At 38.4% G+C, this 22730-nt stretch overlaps 2 protein-coding genes across 7 annotated transcripts in view; one reads left to right on the top strand and one right to left on the bottom strand.

The window, feature by feature from the left end:
• Positions 1-2560: 2560 nt before the first annotated feature.
• LOC6046640 (protein phosphatase PHLPP-like protein) lies at positions 2561-22012 on the top strand. Its single transcript, XM_038251989.1, has 8 exons — positions 2561-3569; positions 8084-8375; positions 8440-8747; positions 12370-12674; positions 18378-18531; positions 18587-18724; positions 18779-18932; positions 18989-22012. Exons 1-8 carry the CDS (start codon positions 3042-3044, stop codon positions 21535-21537), a joined length of 4428 nt encoding a protein of 1475 aa, XP_038107917.1. The 5' UTR covers positions 2561-3041; the 3' UTR covers positions 21538-22012.
• The window catches only part of LOC6046639 (LIM/homeobox protein Lhx3), a 95177-nt gene continuing 94019 nt past the window's right edge, over positions 21573-22730 (bottom strand). For 5 of the 6 annotated variants that reach the window (XM_038251992.1, XM_038251990.1, XM_038251991.1 and 2 more), the window contains one exon: positions 21573-22705. In XM_038251992.1, coding sequence (XP_038107920.1) covers positions 22437-22705 — 269 coding nt within the window. In that variant the 3' untranslated portion in view covers positions 21573-22436. The remainder of the gene's footprint in view (positions 22706-22730) is intronic. The other variant, XM_038251995.1, reaches the window with a different exon arrangement.

Consider the following 22730-nt stretch of genomic DNA (forward strand, 5'->3'; position numbering starts at 1 on the left):
CAAAATTTGATTTTACGTAACTTTTTCTATACAATTTGCCGATGCTCCGGAATCCGATCCAGATTCGCCAAAGTGTCAATTAGTTAGCGTATAAACCTTCCTTGGGCTTATGCGAACTCAACGCAACAAAGATCCGACGCTCCTTATTGAACTGATTCGCGTTCGAACAACACTATCAAATTTTTTTATATAGATAGATTTAGTAAATATGATGTTGGGACAATAACTGCACTAAAAATTGGTATTATCAAAAACAATCGATTTGGATGTAGTCCAACGTAAAAAAGTGAGGGTGTATCAACCAGGTAGGTGGATTGAGTTAATTTTTGAAGGGGACATACTATTATCGATGTGTATTTGTGGGTGGATAATTGCAACGGTCAGGCAAAGACTTGGGTGCAAAAATTCGCAGAACATGGCCACAATCGCGCCAGAATCTTGCGATTCAGTTGAATCGACTTAAAATTGTGTATTAGCGCGAAAGAGTTGGCGATAATGCTCATTAGGAATTCCGAGTACGTTTCCCAGAATTTCTGGAAATTATTCCACACATAAGTCGGGGTGGAAGAATGGTGAGAATCGGTGGCTCTTTCTCTGCAGTGAATTTGGCGAAATGAAAAACTATATAACAGGAATGAAAACACGTTCAAACCACTTAATTTGCAACCGGTAGACAGTCTCATCGTGTAGTTCAACATGGTTGCGGGGGAGGGCGACGCAAAACTACGGTCAGTTCCGTGGTAGACCCCTAGCTTTAAGCGATGACCGCCACTACTCAAACAATACAAGGTCATTGTACCGGCAATGTCCGCATCTTTACTAAGGTAGGGGTGTCTTCAAATCGCTGGAAGTTCAACGTAATACTTCGGGTCGCATAAAAAAACTAACCACCCCAAGTTGACCTTCGTTTTCTCATAATAGAAACCGTGTCAACGAAAAGTCATTCTTCATTCTGGGCTGTATCTCCGCGGGCAATATCTGTGCAAAGTAACAAGAAAAAAAAAGATCTGCCGCCAACCGTATAGAACACAACGAGGGGTACCAATTTTCATGACCCCCAGGTTGTCCATCAACAGCACCAACTTTGGAACGGAAATGTGCTCCAGTGCGGAACGGGTTTCTTGCTTGTAAAGTGAGTGTAATAAGAACTTACTTTAGTGCGACTCTTTCGTTTCGATTGAATTCATTTTTTGCTCTTTAGTTTGATAACATTCAATTGAGCATTTTTAATTACCGGAGAATCTCTCACGCACTTTACTTTGAGGAACTTGTTATCAGAAATGATTACACCTAGTTACAGAGGATTTTGCATAATGGTCAAATCTTTGATTGCATTGAAGTCGCTGAAAGTTGAGTAAACAATGAGGGATACAGTGAGGTTGTTGTAGGTAAGGAAGCTTGAATAATTTTCTGCTGTGATGGTTCGCGACTTAATTAGGAGTAAATATGCTGAAGGAGGACTGTTGAACATTGAGGGAAACAAGAAAAGTTAAGTTGCTTTTTTGTCAAGTAAAGAGGTTAATACCTGGATTTTGGTTCTTAATAATTTAAAATAAAATAAGAACAATTAGTTGTTAATACCAACGAGTTAAAAAAAAACCATTTAGAACCTTTTCTGAAGCATACCTCAATTTCCTGAACCTCTATCTGTCAATCTGTTTCTTTTTTTTAACTCATACATATCTTATTCACCTGTAACACCCTCACCTCATCATCGCCACACACGTATTGCATATTCATTATGCGCCGTTTCCACAACTTCACCACACGAGGGAGGCTCTTCAACGGCCGCGTCGATGCGCCGCCATTCTGGACGACGTCGACGGCGACGCGGTCCGGTAGCAGGTGAAGCGTGACGCGTTTTGTTTTTAATTTGAATTATATTTTTCCCCATCGCGTCGTCGTCGTGCGTGCTTTTTTCCCTTTCTCGGGCATCTTTGCAGCAGGTGGTTGGTGTGATGGTATCTTGCCGAATGTGGTAACTTTGATTCTTTGATTCTTTGATTCTTTGATTCTTTGATTCTTTGATTCTTTGATTCTTTGATTCTTTGATTCTTTGATTCTTTGATTCTTTGATTCTTTGATTCTTTGATTCTTTGATTCTTTGATTCTTTGATTCTTTGATTCTTTGATTCTTTGATTCTTTGATTCTTTGATTCTTTGATTCTTTGATTCTTTGATTCTTTGATTCTTTGATTCTTTGATTCTTTGATTCTTTGATTCTTTGATTCTTTGATTCTTTGATTCTTTGATTCTTTGATTCTTTGATTCTTTGATTCTTTGATTCTTTGATTCTTTGATTCTTTGATTCTTTGATTCTTTGATTCTTTGATTCTTTGATTCTTTGATTCTTTGATTCTTTGATTCTTTGATTCTTTGATTCTTTGATTCTTTGATTCTTTGATTCTTTGATTTAAACCATATGGCGCTTGCGTCAAGATACCACGACCCGTACCTGATGGTATAGCCAGTGATTACCGACGAGGCGTCGTCCACAAGCAGTGTTGGTCCAACAAGTGCAGTCCGGTCCGTGGGGTCCGGTAGTCGTCGACTAGACGCGGTACGGGCCGGTTTGTTGTTCCTCACTTCTGTGTCCATTCACGGTAGTGACCATCACCGTTGAAGGTAGAGTGCGCGTTTTGTTTACTACCGATACAGTTGCAAGCATTTTTGGGGCCGTTTTGTTGAGTTTGAAACAGATCGCGTGTGAGGGCGCGCGTGGGTTGGGCCGATACCGTTTGGAGTTGCGCAGAACAACCACGTGGTGACGGTCATCCAAGCCAGGAAACGGGGTCAGTGACGAATTTGGCGGTGGCGTTTCGTTCCACGTGAATAATAACAAGTTTGGGGAGGTGGCGTTTTGGCGTGAAAATGTGTGCAATTGGCGTGCGCGATAGTGCTTGACCGCGTGTCGTGGGATAGGTCGTGTGGAGGGGAGATAGTTCTACAGAGGATATCCGGTGGATAAAAGTTGTTATCATGCGTAGTGAACCAAGTTTATCAATATTCATCGTGTGAAATTGTGAGCCTCCACCAGTACCATGGAAATTGTGAGTTTCAACGCGGCCAGACAAGATCTGCTGCTGGGCGGAGGCAAGTCGCTGTCGTCGTCCAAGCCACAACAGCTAGTACACACCAATGGGACTCTACGGTCGATCAAGCAACGTAGGAATGCAAAGCTGATCCAGCAGCAGGTTCAACAGTCGATTGATCGGCAAAAAAATCCTAACCGTTTCGCGGTGGCTGCGGAGATAAATTATGAAAAATCAACCGGTTCAAGTGATGGCAACAATAATTACACCAATGGAACCACCTCGATCAAGTGCAACGGCAGTGTTGTCCGACTGGACGGAAAAAGTGTTGGCCCTTCCACAGGGAAACCAGTTAATCTGACACTGTCGAAAATGTCGCTGCTGTGGAACACCAGCGGCTGGATACGGGTTTACTGTGGCCCAGACCGGAGTGCCGTCAGCTGCGAAGATCCGAGCCGGATGGTGCACGTAATCACGACCGCAACCACGCTGGATGTGGTGAAAGATATGGACCTGCCGATGGAGTACACGCTGTGGGTAAGTGATGTGTCTCGAAGTTGTGGAATTGCCAGACTAACCCCCTGTCTGGCGGCGCGAGATATTAGATCCTCGTGGGGAATTGAAACTGAATTGCACCTGATTGAGGTTTGATTTCCGATTGCGTATCTGGTACAACGTGCAAGCGTATGCTGCTGGCAAAACGTTGATGCAAATTATGTTGTTTTATTGCGGAAATGTACGTTTTGTTTAGATAACCCTACAATGTATGAAATCAACAACTTCTTCTTAAACTGTAAAAGAGTTTGTAGTGAATTTAAACAAAATACTAAATATTTGAACAAATAACCACACATGTTTTTTTTATCAATATCAATATCAATTAAATATTCAAATGGTAGTAATTGAAAAACTTCTTTAACTGCATTTTTTATTAAAAAAAAAACTTGTGCCATCGGTAGTAAAGAATAATTTTCTTTATCCCAACCCACTTCTGGACGGGGAAAATTTTAAATTTTATATTTTAGTTTGATAGTACTGTCGCAAATTGAAGTGAAATTTTAAGTAGTATTTTTAACATTCAATTAACAAAAATTACTCACGTAAACTCCTCAAATATTTTAATTATTATTGTATAAGCTTTGTAGATCAAGGTTTTCTTTTAGAAAATACGCATCGGAAAAAGACAAGCGATTTTCCAACTGTATTTTTATTTCGCTCATGGAGTTAACTTTGCTTGTATTTAATTTGCATATGCATAGTAGTGTTTTGCCTAGTTTTTTTATGAAAAAAAAAAACTCAATTTAAAAATCTGCTTGACATTCATTATTTGCGCATGCAAAAGGTTCAGATTGTAGATTTGTATCAGTTCAGTTAGATCTAGTATTACAGAATAATGCTAAGCATCTCCAAATGAGTTCTTGGCATTGTTATAGAATTTCCCGCTAGAACTACCAGCTTTGGTCACACGAATCTTCTCGCGAAGCAATGGCCACTTCTAGAGAAGATTCTTGTCACCAAAGCTGGTAGTTCTAGCGGGAAATTCTATAACAAAGCCAAGAACTCATTTGGAGATGCTTAGAATTATTCTGTAATACTAGATCTAACTGAACTGATACAAATCTACAATCTGAACCTTTTGCATGCGCAAACATTAATCAATAAATGATTAAAAATCCTACACAAATTAAAAAAAATCATCATATATCTTTTTCCGATGAGCTTTGAGCCTAAAGCGGTAGATGTGATATTTTTCAAGTTCATATTAATCTACAAAATGCCTTCAACATAAATTTAAGATATTGTTTCTTTGAATTTAGCGTTGCATTTCTGTGTGGCACACATCATAATTGTGAATTGTTTTCAAATCAAATAAAAATAATATCAAAATTTAATCTTCCCAGTATTCTGTTGAAAATATTTGCAGCTGTCTATTTCAGAAATAACAACCTATTTGAGCAGTTCTCTAGGATTTCGGTCATTCGATTTTTTTTTGTATTTTTTAATCCGACTGAAACTTTTTTGGTGCCTTCGGTATGCCCAAAGAAGCCATTTTGCATCATTAGTTTGTCCATATAATTTTCCATACAAATTTGGCAGCTGTCCATACAAAAATGATGTATGAAAATTCAAAAATCTGTATCTTTTGAAGGAATTTTTTGATCGATTTGGTGTCTTTGGCAAAGTTGTAGGTATGGATACGGACTACACTGGAAAAAAATGATACACGGTAAAAAAATTTGGTGATTTTTTTATTAAACTTTTTATCACTAAAATTTGATTTGCAAAAAAACACTATTTTTAATTTTTTTAATTTTTTGATATGTTTTAGAGGACATAAAATGGCAACTTTTCAGAAATTTCCAGGTTGTGCAAAAAATCATTGACCGAGTTATGATTTTTTTAATCAATACTTATTTTTTCAAAAAATCGAAATATTGGTCGCAAAATTTTTTCAACTTCAATTTTCGATGTAAAATTAAATTTGCAATCAAAAAGTACTTCAGTAAAATTTTGATAAAGTGCACCGTTTTCAAGTTAAATCCATATTTAGATGACTTTTTTGAAAATAGTTTGTCATTTTTTTTTAAATTAGTGCACATGTTTGCACACTTTTGGAAAAAATATTTTTGAAAAGCTGAAACATTCAATATTACGCCCTTTTAAAATGTTAGTCTTGATTTGAAAATTTTGAAAATAATGTTTTCGAAAAGATCGGAAAATTTCACAAATGTTTCATATATTAACATTGAAAATCGGACCATTAGTTGCTGAGATATCGACATTAAAAAATGGTGGGCTGTTTGAGTGAGACTTAGAAAACATCAATTTTCCTGTTTTTAAACCTTTGCATTGCAATATCTCAGCAACTAAAGGTCGTATCAACAAAGTCCGAAGAAGCAAAATATAGAGAATTTTCTCAGCTTTTCAAAAATATTTTTTCCAAAAGTGTGCAAACATGTGCACTAATTTAAAAAAATGAAAAACTGCGACTATTTTCAAAAAAGTCACCCAAATTTGATTTTACATCGAAAAATGAAGTTGAAAAAATTTTGCGACCAATACTTCGATTTTTTGAAAAAATCAGTATTGATTAAAAAATTCATAACTCGGTCAATGATTTTTTGCACAACCTGGAAATTTCTGAAAAGTTGGCATTTTATGTCCTCTAAAACATATCAAAAAATAAAAAAAAATTAAAAATAGTATTTTTTTTGCAAATCAAATTTTAGTGATAAAAAGTTTAATAAAAAAATCACCAAATTTTTTTTACCGTGTATCATTTTTTTCCAGTGTAGTCCGTATCCATACCTACAACTTTGCCGAAGACACCAAATCGATCAAAAAATTCCTTCAAAAGATACAGATTTTTGAATTTTCATGCATCATTTTTGTATGGACAGCTGCCAAATTTGTATGGAAAATTATATGGACAAACTAATGGTGCAAAATGGCTTCTTTGGGCATACCAAAGGCACCAAAAAAGTTTCAGTCGGATTAAAAAATACAAAAATTAAAATTGAAGAAAAAAGACCGATTTCGTAGAGAATTGCTCTTTGGCTTATTTTGGATTTTGTCTAAAATGATTCGCGAAATATGATTTAATTCCTTTTGTTAGAAGTAGTTTACAAAACACCATAAAAAAATAAATAAAATTCAAAAGAGAGAGAGAGAGAGAATGAAAACATATTTGTAATATACAGTTCACTTACTAAAAACATCTTTTTATACAATTTCATAAAAATATTATAAAGCTTTGCAAATGTTATCATGTGCTTTCTGCATTGTTTTTATAGTTTTATTTTTATATGCAAATATGTTTTGAAATTTATATCTTTGAAAAATATTTGCAACGGCCTTACTTAAAAAAGTCAAACAATCAGTTGGCAAGAAAATTTCTCCTATTAAAAAAAATCTTTCAATTTTAATCTTTTCCAGTTCTTCAACGGACTTCTATAATGTTATTTTGAAAAATATGTTGAACATTGATGTTTTATTTTTGTGTACATCCGGTAAATTTGAAAAAAACGTTACTTAATCCACCTTAAGGTGGTTGGTGCCTTCCTCGCATTCATGTTGTATTTTAGGTGGTATTTACAAACTAATTTTCAATTCTTTTTTTTACCAACTCTTCAAAATAAAGGTGAAAAGTCGCATGAGTTATATATTTCAGTAAAAAGTTCGTGTAAATCTTTGTCGAGACAAAATGATGCAGCAACATAATTAATACAGATTTTTTCCAGAAGAGACGCAGACTGCTTAAGCGATGTGGCAACCGGGCGATACGCATGCAAGGGGGTGTGGCTGCCAATCCCCCGCGTGGTCAAAAAGTCAAAAAAGAAAAAAGACCCGGCCTTTGAGGTTATGCAAAAATCACCCTTTTTTGTAGCTACAAAAAAACTTTTTCTTGGCATAACTTTAAAAGTACTTCACTAAACAGAATAAAATTTAATAGGATCTTAGGGGACCCCAAAACGAACAGAATAAGGCGAACCCGGCCAAAATCGGTACAGCCAGTTCTGAGATAATCGTGTGGAAAAAAAATCATGTCTACACACATCCCCACAGACATTTGTTCAGAATTTGATTCTGAGTCGATGGTATACGTAAAGGTATATCTAGGAGTCGTATTTAAGAAGTTCATTTTTCGAGTGATTTTATAGCCTTGCCTCAGTGAGGTGAGGAAGGCAAAACGCATCGGTCTGAATTATAAAACTTGAACAAAAATTAAAAATAAATAAATCTATATTTGTATTCTTCTAATCAACCACTCAAAAATAAACTTAAAAAAAACGTTGTATAAATTATTTCCTTTTTCTCGATATTGGGTATTATATTTTTATAAAATCAAGACTTATGGTCCTCATTTGCTTAATTCTTTGAAAATTTACTTGAAATTCGAAAATTAGTTCTATGGTTAAATTTGTACATTTTCTAGTTTTATTATTTATCAGTTTCAAGAAGTTTCTCTTTTGTTCTAATTTATTTACTTTAACATTTAAAAACATTTTAAAAGACTCTTTCTAAACAGCTAATTGATATAATTTTCACAGGTCCAAATTGGCGGCTCCAAAACTCGTCGACTCGAGGAAAACGAATACCCTCTACTAGTTCAGGAGGAATTCCTTAAGGCACTGGGCTATCTGGACGAATCGCGTCGAGCCCGTCTCGGAATCGACCCCGAGCTGAAGCACCTGTTTCGGTTCCACATCGGTCCGGCCGAGATCCCCATGTGCCGGGGAGTTTTGCGGTCTGGTTCGGTGGAGTTGTTGAAAGGGTTGGTATTTCCACAGTGGAGACGGAGATATTTGGCGATTGTTGGCAGTAAGCTGATTATATTTCCAGGTGATTCCTCGTGTTATTGAAATAAGTAAATTCGAGGTAGATTTCAATCATTTTTGTTTTGCAGCAAGTTCCAGTATGACCCCGGAGATGTACGAACTGTTCGGGGCGGATATCTTCGAGCATGCCCCCAGTCACAACCGACTGATCATCAAGATTGTGCCAAAGGCCAACGAAAGTGGGAACGGAACCAGGGAGAATCTGACCGGGGGAAGGTTCATCGACAGCAGTGGCAGCAGCAGCAACAGTACGACCCATTTGTACAACAGCAATGCCAGCATGCATTCCAGCAGTAACAATGATCGAGAAACGGTGCTGTTTCTGGGCTTTGAAGAGTCCTGGGAACGTGACCAGTGGAGCGATTGGCTGTCTGAGGTAAGAACGAATCGGACGTCTCTCAAGTTAATTTGAATTGAGGCAATCGTTTGAGCTTTTTCTTTTTTTATTTTGAAAAAGTGTAGAAACGATTTCCAGCTGCACGAACGCCTCACGCCAGCAATTAATGGCATCAAGCTGGAGATTTTCTTGAAAGTCGCTCAAGCGTCACGTGGTCGCGGCCGGTACGAGCTTTTCCAGTACAAACACACACATAGACTTTCGTCCCAGATCGAGACCATCCGATTACTGTCCATCACCTTTGGGGCGGCGCGCCATTTGTGGCGTGAAAATCGACTACAGTAGAACACTGATAGTTTGACTCATTTTGTTGGATATTTATAGTTCAACTTAAAAATAGAAGATTTTTTTATCGAAATGCAGAACAAATATGTTTGAAGGGGTTGCCAACTTTTCTTTTGATGATAATATGAAAAGCATTGTCAAAGAATCAGGTTCAAACTGTAAACTCAAATAAAGTTGTGGTGGGCACGATTTACGATTCACACTTTGGAGGATCTTTACCTTGCTCAAGACTTCAAACATTGCCATTTGACGTGCAGCAATCAAGTTCAGCATTCTTGCGCAATCGCCACGATGCACTGACAATATATGGCATGTGACTGTAATAATCTTGCTGTGAGGGTGGCACGGTTTGTTGAGCACATGGCACTGTTGGGATCATTTTGGGGGTCTGAAAGGGTTAATCTTTGCGGGCTGTTTTATTGTGCGCGTTTCATCCGTTTCTTCCAACTTGGCTTGGATATTTCGCGAAGATACGCCTCTGACAAACGACGCTGTTAAGCTAAGTTGAGTGATGTTAATCATGTGTTTTGGTAAAAATCTGTTAAATATTTGCAAAGAAGTTTGAAAAGTACGACTGGGTTTTAAAAATAAATGACGCAACTCATTGGAAAAGTGGCGGACTCAATGTCAGCGAAGGGATACAGTCACCGATGCTGGTAACAAATTTTAATGTAAAGCTCATTATGGACGCGGTTCGGTGATTCTTAACTCTTTACTTACCTGCGTTCACAAAGAACTGACTAAGGCTGGACTGTAAATGAAGTCACGCATCTGGAAGTTCATACAATGGCAAAATTTCACTCTTTTCCTTCAGAAAGCTTAATTGTGTCATTAATTTATGAATATATCGGACAATGCATCGATCTTGCAATTAAAGCTAGGATTCTCCCTAAAAAGTCAATTAACGAGAGGTACAAAAACCACAACATTTTGGAGAATGCAAACCACAGTCAGTTCATTTAATAATTAGACAATGAAATCATCGGAGCATACCAGGACCGACTGGTACGTCAAAATGAACCTGCTCACTCATCCATCCTTACCTGCTGGAGGTTTTGACACAGACCGTTAATGTTTTGGTTAACGTGATAGGTATTGGTCAATTGTTAAAAAAATAATTATTTATTACAAAATGTGATTGCTAGAAAAGAAATGCACCCATGCTGAAACGATGAGTCATCTTTTGAGATGAAATGTTTCTTTAAAAAACGATTTTTTTAGAAACAGTTTGTGACAGTAATTTTTAAGATACTTTCAATGTTATATCGGAACAGTCAGTATTCATATGAATTCAGGTAATCAAATTGAAAATTCAATTTTGTTTTAAAAACATTTGAACTGCAATATTTTTTGTGCAATTTTAAAAATTGAATTGCTCAGAAGAGTTGTCAGTATTTATATAAATTCAATTAATTAAATTGAAAATTCGAAAATGTTTAAAAAACTTATGAACTACTAAATATTTTTTGTGCGATTTCAAGTTAGATTGCTCAGAATATTGTCAGAACAATTGTTTGTGTATTTTTAAGTTTTCTTTAATAAAGTATGACACGTTTGTTTTGTATGTGATAATGACATAGTCTTGAAAGTAACAGGAGAGCTCTAGTATTATGCTGTATACTGTCTGCTCAATTTTACGTTTCTTTTATATATCTCTATCGTGCATCGGGAACATCAATCCAGATGCTTCCTCTAGTGTGGCTGGTTTCCGCAATAATGATTTTGTTGTACATGGTGAATGCCCATGATTTTTTTTAATTGTCAAATTTTTTGCTTCAGCTTAGTTTTATTCATTTCAGTTTAACTATTTATCATCAAATTTATGTTTTCGCTATTTTTTTATGTGTTATTGTGTTCTTTTCTCTCATTAAATTATATGATGTGATCAAAGTTGTGAAAAACTGATAATGGTTGTTTTGGTTTGAATGATACTATTAAAGATTTTTGGTTGAGTCTTGATAAAAAACTTATTATTTTGTGTTAGTCAAATACACCCAAAATTCAGAATCGAGATAATCGTTCTCTCAAAATTTATTGAGGGCTCAGTGCCAAAATCGATAGAATAATGGTACCAACTCACACCATCATAACAAATGAGTTCATTTGTTAGTTGAATCAATAAATCTCCAACAAGTGTCATACATCGACTTTTGACTTCTCCTTGGTCACCAAGCTGTGGTGGCCGAGGCAGCTAAGTCATTGGATTGGTTTGTCAAAGGTCTCTGGTTCGATTCCCGTTGTCGACACTTTTGGTTTTTTGTTTGACGGATGAACTTTTTTTGCAAATGAACCTCGAGAGAATAGTTCTATCGCCCATCTCGAGCTGTGTTCTCTGCGTCCGTGAATGGTACCACTATTCTCTCGACTCGAGACCATCATTCTCTCGGACTAGCGCTGCCAGTTTTGGGTGCAAAGTTTTGTTTTTAATTGGAAGAACTGAAAGACTTTGGTTAAAGAAGAAACTTTTTGTATTTTTTTTATCAAAAAAAAAAATAAATATATATATATATCCGGACAAAACATTAATTTTGATTGTTGAGTATACTCTGAATCAAAACATAATTTTGAATTTGTCACCATGTAATGGGAACTGCATACAAATTTATTTTTCATTTTCGTCGAGGAGTTCTTGTTTGATTTTCGTGACAAATAACCTCAAAACAAGTAATATTAGTCACATTTCTAAAGATCTTCTAAACGATGCTCACTAATGACCCTTAAAATGTTTTGTTTGGGTTCCATCTATTGCTTCAACCTCAGTTTCGTCATATATACTAGCTACCGTATACGACCCAGGGTATCAACCAGCAATCATATCGATAATGTTATGTACCTACTTCTGTTGAACCACATGTGAACCCCGTACACACCAGCAATTTGTCGCATGCTTCTTTGCGTTTGATGCGCTACATGTGCGCAAACCCGTGGCAGGTGCCGTTTTCCACGGGACGCTTCTGAATCGGGGTTGCGCCAGCCCTTAGTTCTATAATGGAAGCGGAACAGTGACAATCTCGGTGTGGTCTGGGAAGGTTTGCGCTTTGTAAGGCGATCGTGGTCGGGTTGTGAAGTTTGTGGAATATTTCGAGGAAATATGGGTTTGAACAAGTGCATTATCAAAACCAACGATGGTACAAATAGTATAAAATCGAACAAAAGTCGTGTTACGTTCTCGGATTTGGAGACGATCGAGCTGGATTCTTTGGAGATCGACTTTGAAAAGCTGGATGAAATTAAAGTGCTGGAAGAGGAAGATGTTTGTGTGCAGATCGTAGTTCCAAGTGAATCGAGTGCTAAAAAGTGCCCTTCTTCGTTTCAGACCAACGTTGACAAAAATGAAGATGCCAAACGGCTTGATCTGGGAGATTCCGGATTGCAGCAGATTCCGGAGATTTTCCTCCAGTCACCAACCGACGTGGAAGAGCTGCTGGCTGGGCGGAATAAGCTGCAAGAGTTGGCGCTACGAGCGTTGGCGGAATTTACCCGCCTAAAAGTGCTTCGATTGAACGGGAATGGGTTGAAGAGTTTTCCTGAGAGTTTGCTTAGCATGCGGAATTTGAGGGTGTTGGATTTGGAGGAGAACGAAATACGCAAGCTGCCGGAGAAGGTGGCGCTCATGACGAGGTGAGTTTTTCACTTGGGAAATGCGATTGAGGGGAGCATAAAAATAGTGTGGTGAATATTTTCTGTTACGCTTGGAGGAGGGGTGGTGAACAGTGTAGTATAGTTTCAGGGGTTTAGTTTGACACGCTAGCTAAGCGTTTATTTTATTAAAAAAAAAACTAGGTGAATGTTATATCTTTGTGAAGATAAGGACTACCCTATTTCCATCCGATTTGATGATTCTTATTATTTAAACAATTTATTTTGCACTTTTGATAAAAACTTGCTTGTTAAATATGTATTACTTGCTTCTTAAGCTATTTGTTTCCCAACTTCAATTTGAAATCATTTTTAAGAGCAGTTGACATTTTTTAGTAAACAAGGTGAACGGTACATTTGTAAGTCCAATGCACAAAATTTCCATTTATTGCATAAAATATGATTTCTCTTAATTTTAGAGGATTAAGTTGACCCAGAAATAAAATTCGCTTTTTTTATGCAAAACATAATTTTCGTCAATACTTACCGGTGTTGGGAACTTGTGGTTCCAAACAATCTGTACTCATGTGTAATACATTTTTAAGCACTTTTTGCATTCAAATGTTAAAACTATCGGTTGTTATTAAAATTTGTATGTTTTTTTTGTATTTTGTGGTCCTCCATCCACACGATTTGGGTCAGAATCGAGGAACATAACCTTTAATGAAATATTTGCAACAGCCTTATTATTTTTAAACGAACTTTAAATTAATACACTTTAATCTATTTTCTTTAAAAATATTTTTTATTTTATGATTTAATTACGTGTAAGCCAAATGTTTTAAAATTAATGAATGAAAATAAATTAATGCCATTGCAATTTTTCTTTTAAATCGGAAAATATTGCCAAAAATTATATTAATTGAAAAAAAAAACATGTACAATTGACACTATTTAAAAACATAGTAACACGATTATTTTAGCATGTTTTATCAAATATGACTCTTTGACTTTTTGCTACATTTTAACTTGGTAACATAAAATTTTAGGAAGAAAAAAATATTTTTATGAATTCATTGATATATTGCGAATTTCTGGTTATTACTGTAATTAAATATATTTTTAATTTTGAAATTGAGTATTTTTTATCGTTCTTTTCTCACGAAATTATACATTAATTAAACAAAACCTAGAATAAGCTAAATATTTGGCACATTCTTCAGTGACAAAAACAATATGTTTTGGCTGATAGATCTTAGATGATAGGTCATTTTAACTATTTATTCGTTGTTCTATTATTGCAATCATCAATCGCAGCTGGATTACCAATTAGAAAAACATATAATAACTAAAACATAACGGAGTAATCGGTATGGCAAATGAAAAGTTCGACTTAAAATTAGTTTTCCATACGTACTACTTGTAGGAAATTCAATATCCAGACCGAATCTGTAGTAATATTTAAGTAATGGGCAGGTTTTGATATCATACGAGACATATTTCGAAAAAAAATAATATTTCGGCGTTGCAACGCCGGAATGGGTCATTTATATTGTGGCCTAGTTTTTTTTTGTCATTTCTAAATAAGGATAACAAAAATAATAAAATGTCACATTAAAGAAAATATATCACAAAAGAAAATCTATAGTTGAGGTTGCGGTAGTTCTCACTTGTATCTGCAATAGTATTTTTTTTTGCGAATTGCTTAAATAATTCCATCGCTAAGAATAATTTTAAATCTGAAAGTGCCTAATTTAACTTTATAATAAAGATATCTTTAATCTGTTTAAGGTTTATGTAGGCATCGTTGAGTTGTTGAATTCAATTCTCATATCATTTTTTTCGAATACTTTTTGAAAAGTTTATCTGAATGCATAAGGTCTGACTAAATTATTATTTTACTATTTTATTTTGATTTATTTTAATTAGAATCAACAAAAAAAATTATCTTTTTCATTATCATGTTTTTAAACTAATTTTTTGAATGACTTATTGTTCAAAATTTTCTTTAATTTTTGTTTTTTTTTTCAGAAAGCTTAGAAATTTTAAATGTTTGAATTTAATTTTAGTTCTAAATGCTTTGTTTATTATTATTCTTAAATGTATCTTTCTGGTAAAACTTAAACTCCTCAAAAGATATACTGAAATTCCTCACTCGTATGTCGCCCTTCCAAAGACCACCACCCACATCTGCTGTTGCTGCTGCGTTGTTTGTCAGTCATCGGCAGCCGTGCCAGCATAGTTTTCCAAAAGTTAGCCACTTGGAAAGAGGAAACAATCGTCTTGCAAGAGTTACTACTCTACCGAAGAAGAGACTCGGTGGACTGCTTATTGCGCCTTCGAATCGCTTTCGATCACCCAGTGGTTCTCAAAAAGTTTGCAATTTTTATGAAAATATTTTTTTAAACAATCAGTTTATTATTGCATATATTTAGGTTTTTTTCTGAAACAAACTTTGCTTGTTGTAGTTTTTTTTATTAAAAAATCTTCAAAAACTTTCAAGTGAATCCCTGCATTAGGGTTGGGACGGTGCCGCGTGCCACACGCGCGGGCCGTGGCTTCACGGTGGACGGTTAGTTTTTCGCGGCATTTCGGACGGTTCGGACACGTTGGTTGGATCATCACAGCTGCGTTGGTCAGTTTTTCGCGAAAACGTACTTTTCTGTGGGCTTTTCACGCTCCGGCGGCTGCGACGAAGAAAGGAAAGAGGTGTGTGAGAGCCCACACTGCAGGTGGCAATTTAAGGTTGAGTGATTTTTTGTTCATTTTTGTTGACGAATCCTTGCTTTGAGGGGGGTTTTGAGTTGATTTTTGTGCGTCAAGATCTGCAGAGCAATACGTAAGAATTCGTGTAATGTGCACGTAAGAGCTTAGTGAAAATTCGCAGTGAAGACCGTTACTGACGAATGAGTTTCCACAGCAGTGAAAGGGAAATCGATCAAACTGCATGATCAGATATCGAATCAGTTTTACGATAGATGTTATAAAAAGAAGTGAGTAAAAAACAGCAGAAGCTGAAAATGTGATTTCTATTAACAGCAGACAAAGGTTAACCTCGTGCTTCGCCCTCATGCGTTACCGGTCGCTAGTGACGTCGGACCGTGAAGATCTTCGAAGATTGCAAGTCGTGATCATCAACCAACGCTGACGTTCATTAAAACAAAAGTTCATTAAAACAGAAGTGCATTCCAAGATTCTTAGAGTGACTTGCAAAGTTTTGTCAAAAGTTCTCAAGGAAACAAAGGAAAAATCCAGTGACTCAATCAAAAGTGCAGTTTCTCAAAAAGCTTCAATCGTGGTGGGAAAGTGCATCCAGTTGACTGATTTTCGCGGTTACCGGGTACTGATGGCCAGCGCTGGAATCGTACACATTAGAAGCAGCAGCAGTTGGGTTTGAAAGTGAGTTCAGCTTGGACAAGGGTTGGTGAACACCGGATCCTAACAAAAACAAAGCTTGAACATCGAGGCTAATTGTGTCGAGAGTGAGAGAAATCGAAGCACGGTTACTACTAGCACGTGCATTTGCCCCCTTGAGTGCGCGTTGAGGTAAACAATGTTCTAGAGCCCAGTTTTGGGTGTAGCTTCCAAAAATAGTAACTTTGACTTCGGCTTCTGAAGATTATCGACTTCGACTAAGGCTCCGTCTCCAAATTATGATGATATTCAACAAATTAAAAAAAATCAAATCTTATAAACAAAATCCTATACCTTTCTTTAGTAAGAAAGGCACACAATAGAAAAAAAAAACAGAATTAACAAAAATTCCATTCCTCAAAAGTAACATGAGAACAGACAGGTACAGACAAATAATTTTAAGAGAAGCATTGAGAATTTATTAAAGCTTTAATTTAAAAAAAAAATCAATAAATAAAATATGTTGAGTGATTTTAAACTATCCCCAATTCATTTCAAAACGAATGTTTCATGTATTTTTAAAGCTATTTACCAATTTTAAAATCTGGGTAGCAAATCTGGAAAAGATGCAAAACCCGACCTTTTATGATTTGTGGTTCCTGAGTTATCGTCGTTTGAAACTAGGAGGTTTGGTCAAAAATCACCAAAAACTCGATTTTTTGGGGAGGCACAAAAATTAAGGGGTTGGTCCGAATTGGATGAAATTCGGGATTCTTGCATGTTTTGATAGTATCAACAGCTCTGCCACATTTGAGCAGGATCGGAGAGAGTGATTTTCAAATTTGCACTTTTTCGTGCACAGTTGAGATTGAATGACCCATATACTGTTATTTACCGAAAAAAAATAAAAAATTTCCATTTCAACACTTGCAATTCTTAAAAATATTTGCAACGGTCTCATTTGAAAGTTTAGGCAATTGGAACTTTTTATTTTATAAACTTTGTTTACCTATATATTTTTAATTTTTTTTGGCGTACAGGTCAGTATCAATTAAAATGTAAAAACATTTTTTTTGATTTGGTTAATCTGGTATTACGTGAGTTAAAGGTTTGAAATTGAGACTTAAAAAAAATCAAATTCTGTTTATCTAAATGTATTGTGTTGAAGATTTCTGGAATTTACACTCAAAACCTTAAAATTGAATGTACAAGATAGATCAAGTTTTAAGAATATTCTAAGTTAAATGAGTTTTCAGTGAGTGAGTCAATTGAAAATGGATTGCTAGTCTGATAGTCCTCATTTTTCACTGGTTGTGTTCCAACACAATTGTGTTTTAATTTACAGCCATTTTTTTTAATTCCATACTAAGATTTTTGAATAGATTTTAGGGTTTTGACTGCAGAAAAAAAGTAGCATTTTAAATGTGTTTTATCAAAAAATTGTATGGAGATTTCCATGGAAATTTTAAAACGTTGATTTAATTCAATTCAATTCAATTAGTGTTTTTTTTTGTAAATAATCAATTTACAATTTCGTGTTTCTTATAACATAATAGAGTTTTGGAGTTCCTTTCAATTATGGCTAACACTATAATTCATTTAGAAGTAATTGGTTATTCTATTGTCAAATCCATAGGCAAGAGAAGGAAAAATAAAAAAAATCTTTCGAAATTACCGTTGATTTTAAAAAACAATATTTTTCAAAATAATTCGCACTATTGGAAGAATTGATCTGTTATTACTCTAATACAAAGGTTAACGGCGCTTTAAAACCAATTGCAAAATATTTGCAAATTCCTAAAAAAACTCACCTAAAAAGACATGCTAAAATCGAGTTCATCAACACTTCATACCATAATGGTCATAAACAATACACGAGTTTTCCGTAACGAGACACTGCGACTCTAAAAAGGCGCATAAAAAGCAGAACAATTGACCATCTTGCGATTGCTTTTGGGTGCATGCAAATTGGCAAACATTTCCCTTTTACGCCGCTTGATGGTGAGGCTGTCGGCACCACTTCTACTAGTTGTTGCCTAATCAGTCATAGTCGGTCAATTTTGGTTTGGTTTGTGGCTTAAAGTACATCGGGAGCGGGAGGGCTTCAGGTGGAAGTTTTTGTTTGGGTACTTTATGGCACATCGCTCTGAGGTCTCAAACCCGGCAAGAAGTGGTTTTACTTTTTTTTCGCGCTATTGAGTTGAATATTCATACCTGTAGGAAAATCACGCGGGTGGAACCAATTTATGCTTGTGGATCACATGAACACTGCACGCGCGCCCCTCCCTCCCTTGTGCGGTACAAGTCTTTGAACACGACTTGAATGACCCAACCCGACCTGCTATTTTACAAGAAACTTTGAACTGATTCTTCATTTTCATCGCGTTTCAGCTTGGAGGAGCTGGTGCTGGAGAAGAATGAGCTGCAGGATCTACCCGAGTGTCTGCAGAGTTTGAGCAACCTGAGAAGCCTGAACGTCGCGTACAACCAGCTGGAACAGCTGCCCGCCTTCATGGTGAACACGATGCGGCCGGTTGGCCTCTTTGTAGGTTTTTGGGAATTTAATTTTGAAAATTATTTGATTTGATGAAAATTTACAGCAGAGGCATGACTCCGTTCGAAACGGCCTTCGGCGGGATTCGCTGGAAAAGGACGACGACAAGTGCGGTGTACCGCTGACCAAGGTGAACCTGCGTGGCAATCAGCTGAAAGGAAGCATCATTTTGGGGAATTATGGGGTAATTATTTGATTTTAAATGATGAGTTTAAGTACTAATAAAATTGTCTTGTAGCTGCTTACGCAACTGGACGTCAGTGAAAACTCCATCGAGATCATGGACCTGTCCGCGCTGGACAAGCTGGAAACGATACAGTGCTGTCGGAATAACTTGAAGGAGCTGACACTGAACGGTCGTAACTTGCACTCGTTGATAGCAGGGAACAACAGTAAGTATTTCAGAGTTACTTGAGAGTTAGGTATCTAAAGTTACACCTTTTTGTAGATCTAACCAAAATCATGGTCCGAGCAACACCCACCAACCTCAAACACATCGACATAAGCTTCAATAACCTTCGTGAGCTTCCCGACTGGTTGGTAGGATGTCACCAGCTGCGAACCCTTTACGCCAACAACAACCAGCTGCACGTGATATCGGAGCACTTGCTGAACAACGAACACGCTACCATCCTGACGCTGCACCTTGCGTACAACAATCTGGCTAGCTTTCCGCCAATGGTTAAGCGGAAGCTTCCACTGCAGAAGCTGTACCTGCAGTGTAACCTCATCGAAGATCTGCCCGAGAATTTCTTCATTGCTTGCGAACGCTTGACGATACTGAACATATCCAGCAACAAGTTGATGACCCTCCCGATCATATTTGGAACCAACTGTAACCTTGAAAGGTTGTACGCAACTAATAACAACCTTACGGATCGCGTTCTGGATTCTTTGATCTGTCTACCTCGATTGAAGGTCCTCCACATTGGATACAATCTGCTGACAACGCTGCCGGAAACGTGCATCACCTGCTGGGGTGAGCTGGAGGAGCTCGTACTGTCCGGCAACAAGCTGCGACATCTACCGGAGAATTTGACAAACCTAAGATACCTTCGAGTGCTTCGGGTTCACTCGAACCAGCTGCAATCGGTTCCTCCGCTGGCGAGGAACTCGAGTCTTCGAGTGCTGGACCTGGCGCACAACCAGCTGGACAAGATCAACATGGTATCGCTAGTGTCCAAACAGCTGCAGTTCTTGGACCTGTCCAGCAACAGTCAGCTCCAGGTTGATCCGAACCAGCTACAAGCGTGTAGATCTCAACGACCGATGAGCTTGGTGGATGTTTCAGGAAAGAATCGACCCTCACTCCCGTCGTCCCCTTGGCCTTACCAGGAGAACGAAGAGTACGAACCGTGCTGGAAAGTTGGCTTCGCTGAAACGCCCGGTTGTTTGCCGAAGCTGTACATTTCGCAGCTTCGGCTGCCCGGATTCTGCAACACCGAGGGACTGTTTGGTATGTTTGACGGTGAGGTCAGCAGCGTGATACCTTCACTGCTGGCGAAGACGATACCGAAGATTCTGCTCGAAGAGCGTACCGTAAAGGAGACCGCCAATGATTACATGAAGTACACGCTGCTTTCTGCGCATCGCGAGCTGAAACAGCAAGGTCAGCACGAAGCGGTCAACGTGACGCTGTGCCACATCTCGAGGAGTAAGGTTCCGACCGATGTGATGAGCTACATGCCTCAGGCGGCGAATGGACGGAAGTTTATCTTGAGGGTGGCGAGTGTTGGGGAGAGTTCGGCGATTCTGATCAAGCACAACCGGTGCGTGAAGCTGACGACAGGGAATCCCTGCCGGAGGGTGGGGTTGAGTGCGAACTTTCCGGTGACGGTGCCGGATCCGGAGGTGAACGAGGTGGTGCTAAGTGATGCCGATGAGTACTTGGTGATGGCGAACAAGAAGCTATGGGAGGTGATTACGATGGAAACGGTGGCGGAGGAGGTTCGGAAGGAGGAGAATATTCTGTTGGCGGCGAAGAGGGTGCAAGACATTGCGCAGAGTTACGGAGCGGAGGAGAATATCAGCATAATTATTGTAAAGTTCAACAACTTGGGCACAGACATTGACTTTTTGATGCGGGAACTGAGACAAACAATCAGAAAGAAGCCTTCGGGAGGAGGTAGCGTGCTTTCCGGATTTTGCAAGTGTGGTTGTTGTTGTGAGTCGAATAACAGTTGTTGTCACTCTGGTGCTTCCAGCACGTTTATGCGACATCCGTCGGGCAGGAGTGATCGGTCTTCGCCGAGTGGTCAAAGCGATCAGACGTCGGGAAGTGAAACTCTGACGAACGGTGGGAAGCCAAAAGCCTTGGATGTGGCTGCGCTGAATGGAAGAAAGGCAAACACGTACTTGACGAATGAGAGACGGAGTTTGCGAGGAGGTGTTGTAAGGGCGGTTCGAGCGAGAATCGAAGAGGAGAAGGAACGCGAAGTAGAGGAGTCCGACTCCGCTTTGTCGGAGGAGCAGTTCAAATGTTGGGAGTACATGCTTGAGCAGAACACGCAACTGCTGTTTGACAAGGAGTTGAACACGATTTCACGTGCGTTCACGAAACGACATCAATCCAACCTGGCAAGACCTCAGATGCGCTCGCTCTCCTCCAGCTCTCCCCAGCTAGCTCTGGAAAGCGACAACGCGTTCAACTCTTCGATCAACGGTTACAATACCATTGCGAACGCATCCCGAGTGACCCCCTTCCTGTCGAAACAGTTCGGCAGCACTCGATCCTTCCATCCGACCTCCTCGCAGAACTTCTTCAAGCCTGTACGGTACAACACGAGTCGCCCTCAACCGATCAACTCTGGGCCCAATGCGGCTTACTTTGGCTCGCTGCAGCGGCTCATGCCGTACAACTTGGAGTACGACTTTAATGCGATGCAGGAGCGGTATGCGGCCACCGCCAACGAGGGCAGTGCGATCGAGCTGGACGCGGTCGACCCGGACGGGGGACGGATGCAGCAGTACTGGGGAGTTGCGACCACGGAGTTGTGATTAAAATACAGTTTTGTTTTCCTTTGTAAGATGTATTTTTTTTTCTGTAAAGGTCTCGTGTTTTTCGTTTAGTAATAAATTAAATAAATATGTACACAGTAGATTTACATACTCAATTTCACGCTACAGCTACGGTTGTATTGTATAAGTGTTTGTTTTGCTTCTTGCTACTTAAATGATTACGTTAAATGCTCTCTCTCTCTTCTAGAATATTTACAAAATTTTCAAACACTACCGGATTACGTAGGAAACGAAGTTGTTGTACACCGAGATAACTTTGCTTCAAAGTGACAATTTTTTTTCAATTGTTCACTAAAAATCATGTTCGTGATCAGAAATTAAATTCCAAAATTTCGACTTCACTCTACAACGCTTCATTTTGAGTTAGTTTTATCTTTGTAGTTTTTAGCTTTATTAAGGAACTCATATCATTTACGCATCTGAACATATACTCTCTCTTTTTCTGTGAAATATACCAAGCGTAGAGCCTCTTCATTTGTCGTGCTCTTCGAAATCCCTAACCCATTCGAATAACTAACAACGATGACTGTTCCTGTGTTTTTGGTTTTGATTTATATTAAGCTTATGACTCGATTTGTTTTGCATTCTGGACTAGCTCGATCTCGCATCATAGTGTGTTGCACATAGTGGACATAGTGTATTAGTACTTGTAGTTTTGGTTCGCAACTGGGGGCGAATTGACTTAATCGATGAAACTAAAAATTAAACTAAAATGACTGGACATAGTTTTGGTTTGCGTGGTGAATAGTTCTTTGAACTATCTAAACTGTGAGAAACAAACAAAAAAAACCCTAAACCTATAAAGAACTCAACAAGCTCCAAGCTCATCCCAGCGTACCAACGCCCAACCTCCTGGCCCGTCTACGCTGCGCCGAAGATCAGTAGTGCAACGCGGCGGCCACCGCTGCCACTGCGGCAACCCCCACGGCACCGCCATTTGTTTGTGGCAGCGTTGGCGGTGGCGGTGGTGGTGGGGCCACTCCAGGTTGACCGTTCTGGCAGGACTCACCGAGCCACGAGTCGGGACTGGGCGGAAAGTCCGGATAGCCGTGGGCTGGACTAGAATCGTTACTCATGTCGGAGACGCCACTACCGTGCAGCCTGCCGCCGTGGGGACCCCCAGGGTGCATCGAAGTGACAGGTTGACCTGGAATTCCGAGGAAACGCTTGTT

The sequence above is a fragment of the Culex quinquefasciatus genome, chromosome 2, assembly GCF_015732765.1.
Source record: "Culex quinquefasciatus strain JHB chromosome 2, VPISU_Cqui_1.0_pri_paternal, whole genome shotgun sequence".
Lineage (NCBI taxonomy): Eukaryota > Metazoa > Arthropoda > Insecta > Diptera > Culicidae > Culex > Culex quinquefasciatus.

Bases quoted from the DNA above. Each gene is read 5' to 3' on its own strand.
- LOC6046640 (XM_038251989.1), top strand. From the start codon at position 3,042: ATGGAAATTGTGAGTTTCAACGCGGCCAGACAAGATCTGCTGCTGGGC. The intron at 8,376-8,439 runs GTGATTCCTCGT...TTTGTTTTGCAG, and splicing joins TAAGCTGATTATATTTCCAG to CAAGTTCCAGTATGACCCCG. The intron at 12,675-18,377 runs GTGAGTTTTTCA...ATCGCGTTTCAG, and splicing joins AAGGTGGCGCTCATGACGAG to CTTGGAGGAGCTGGTGCTGG.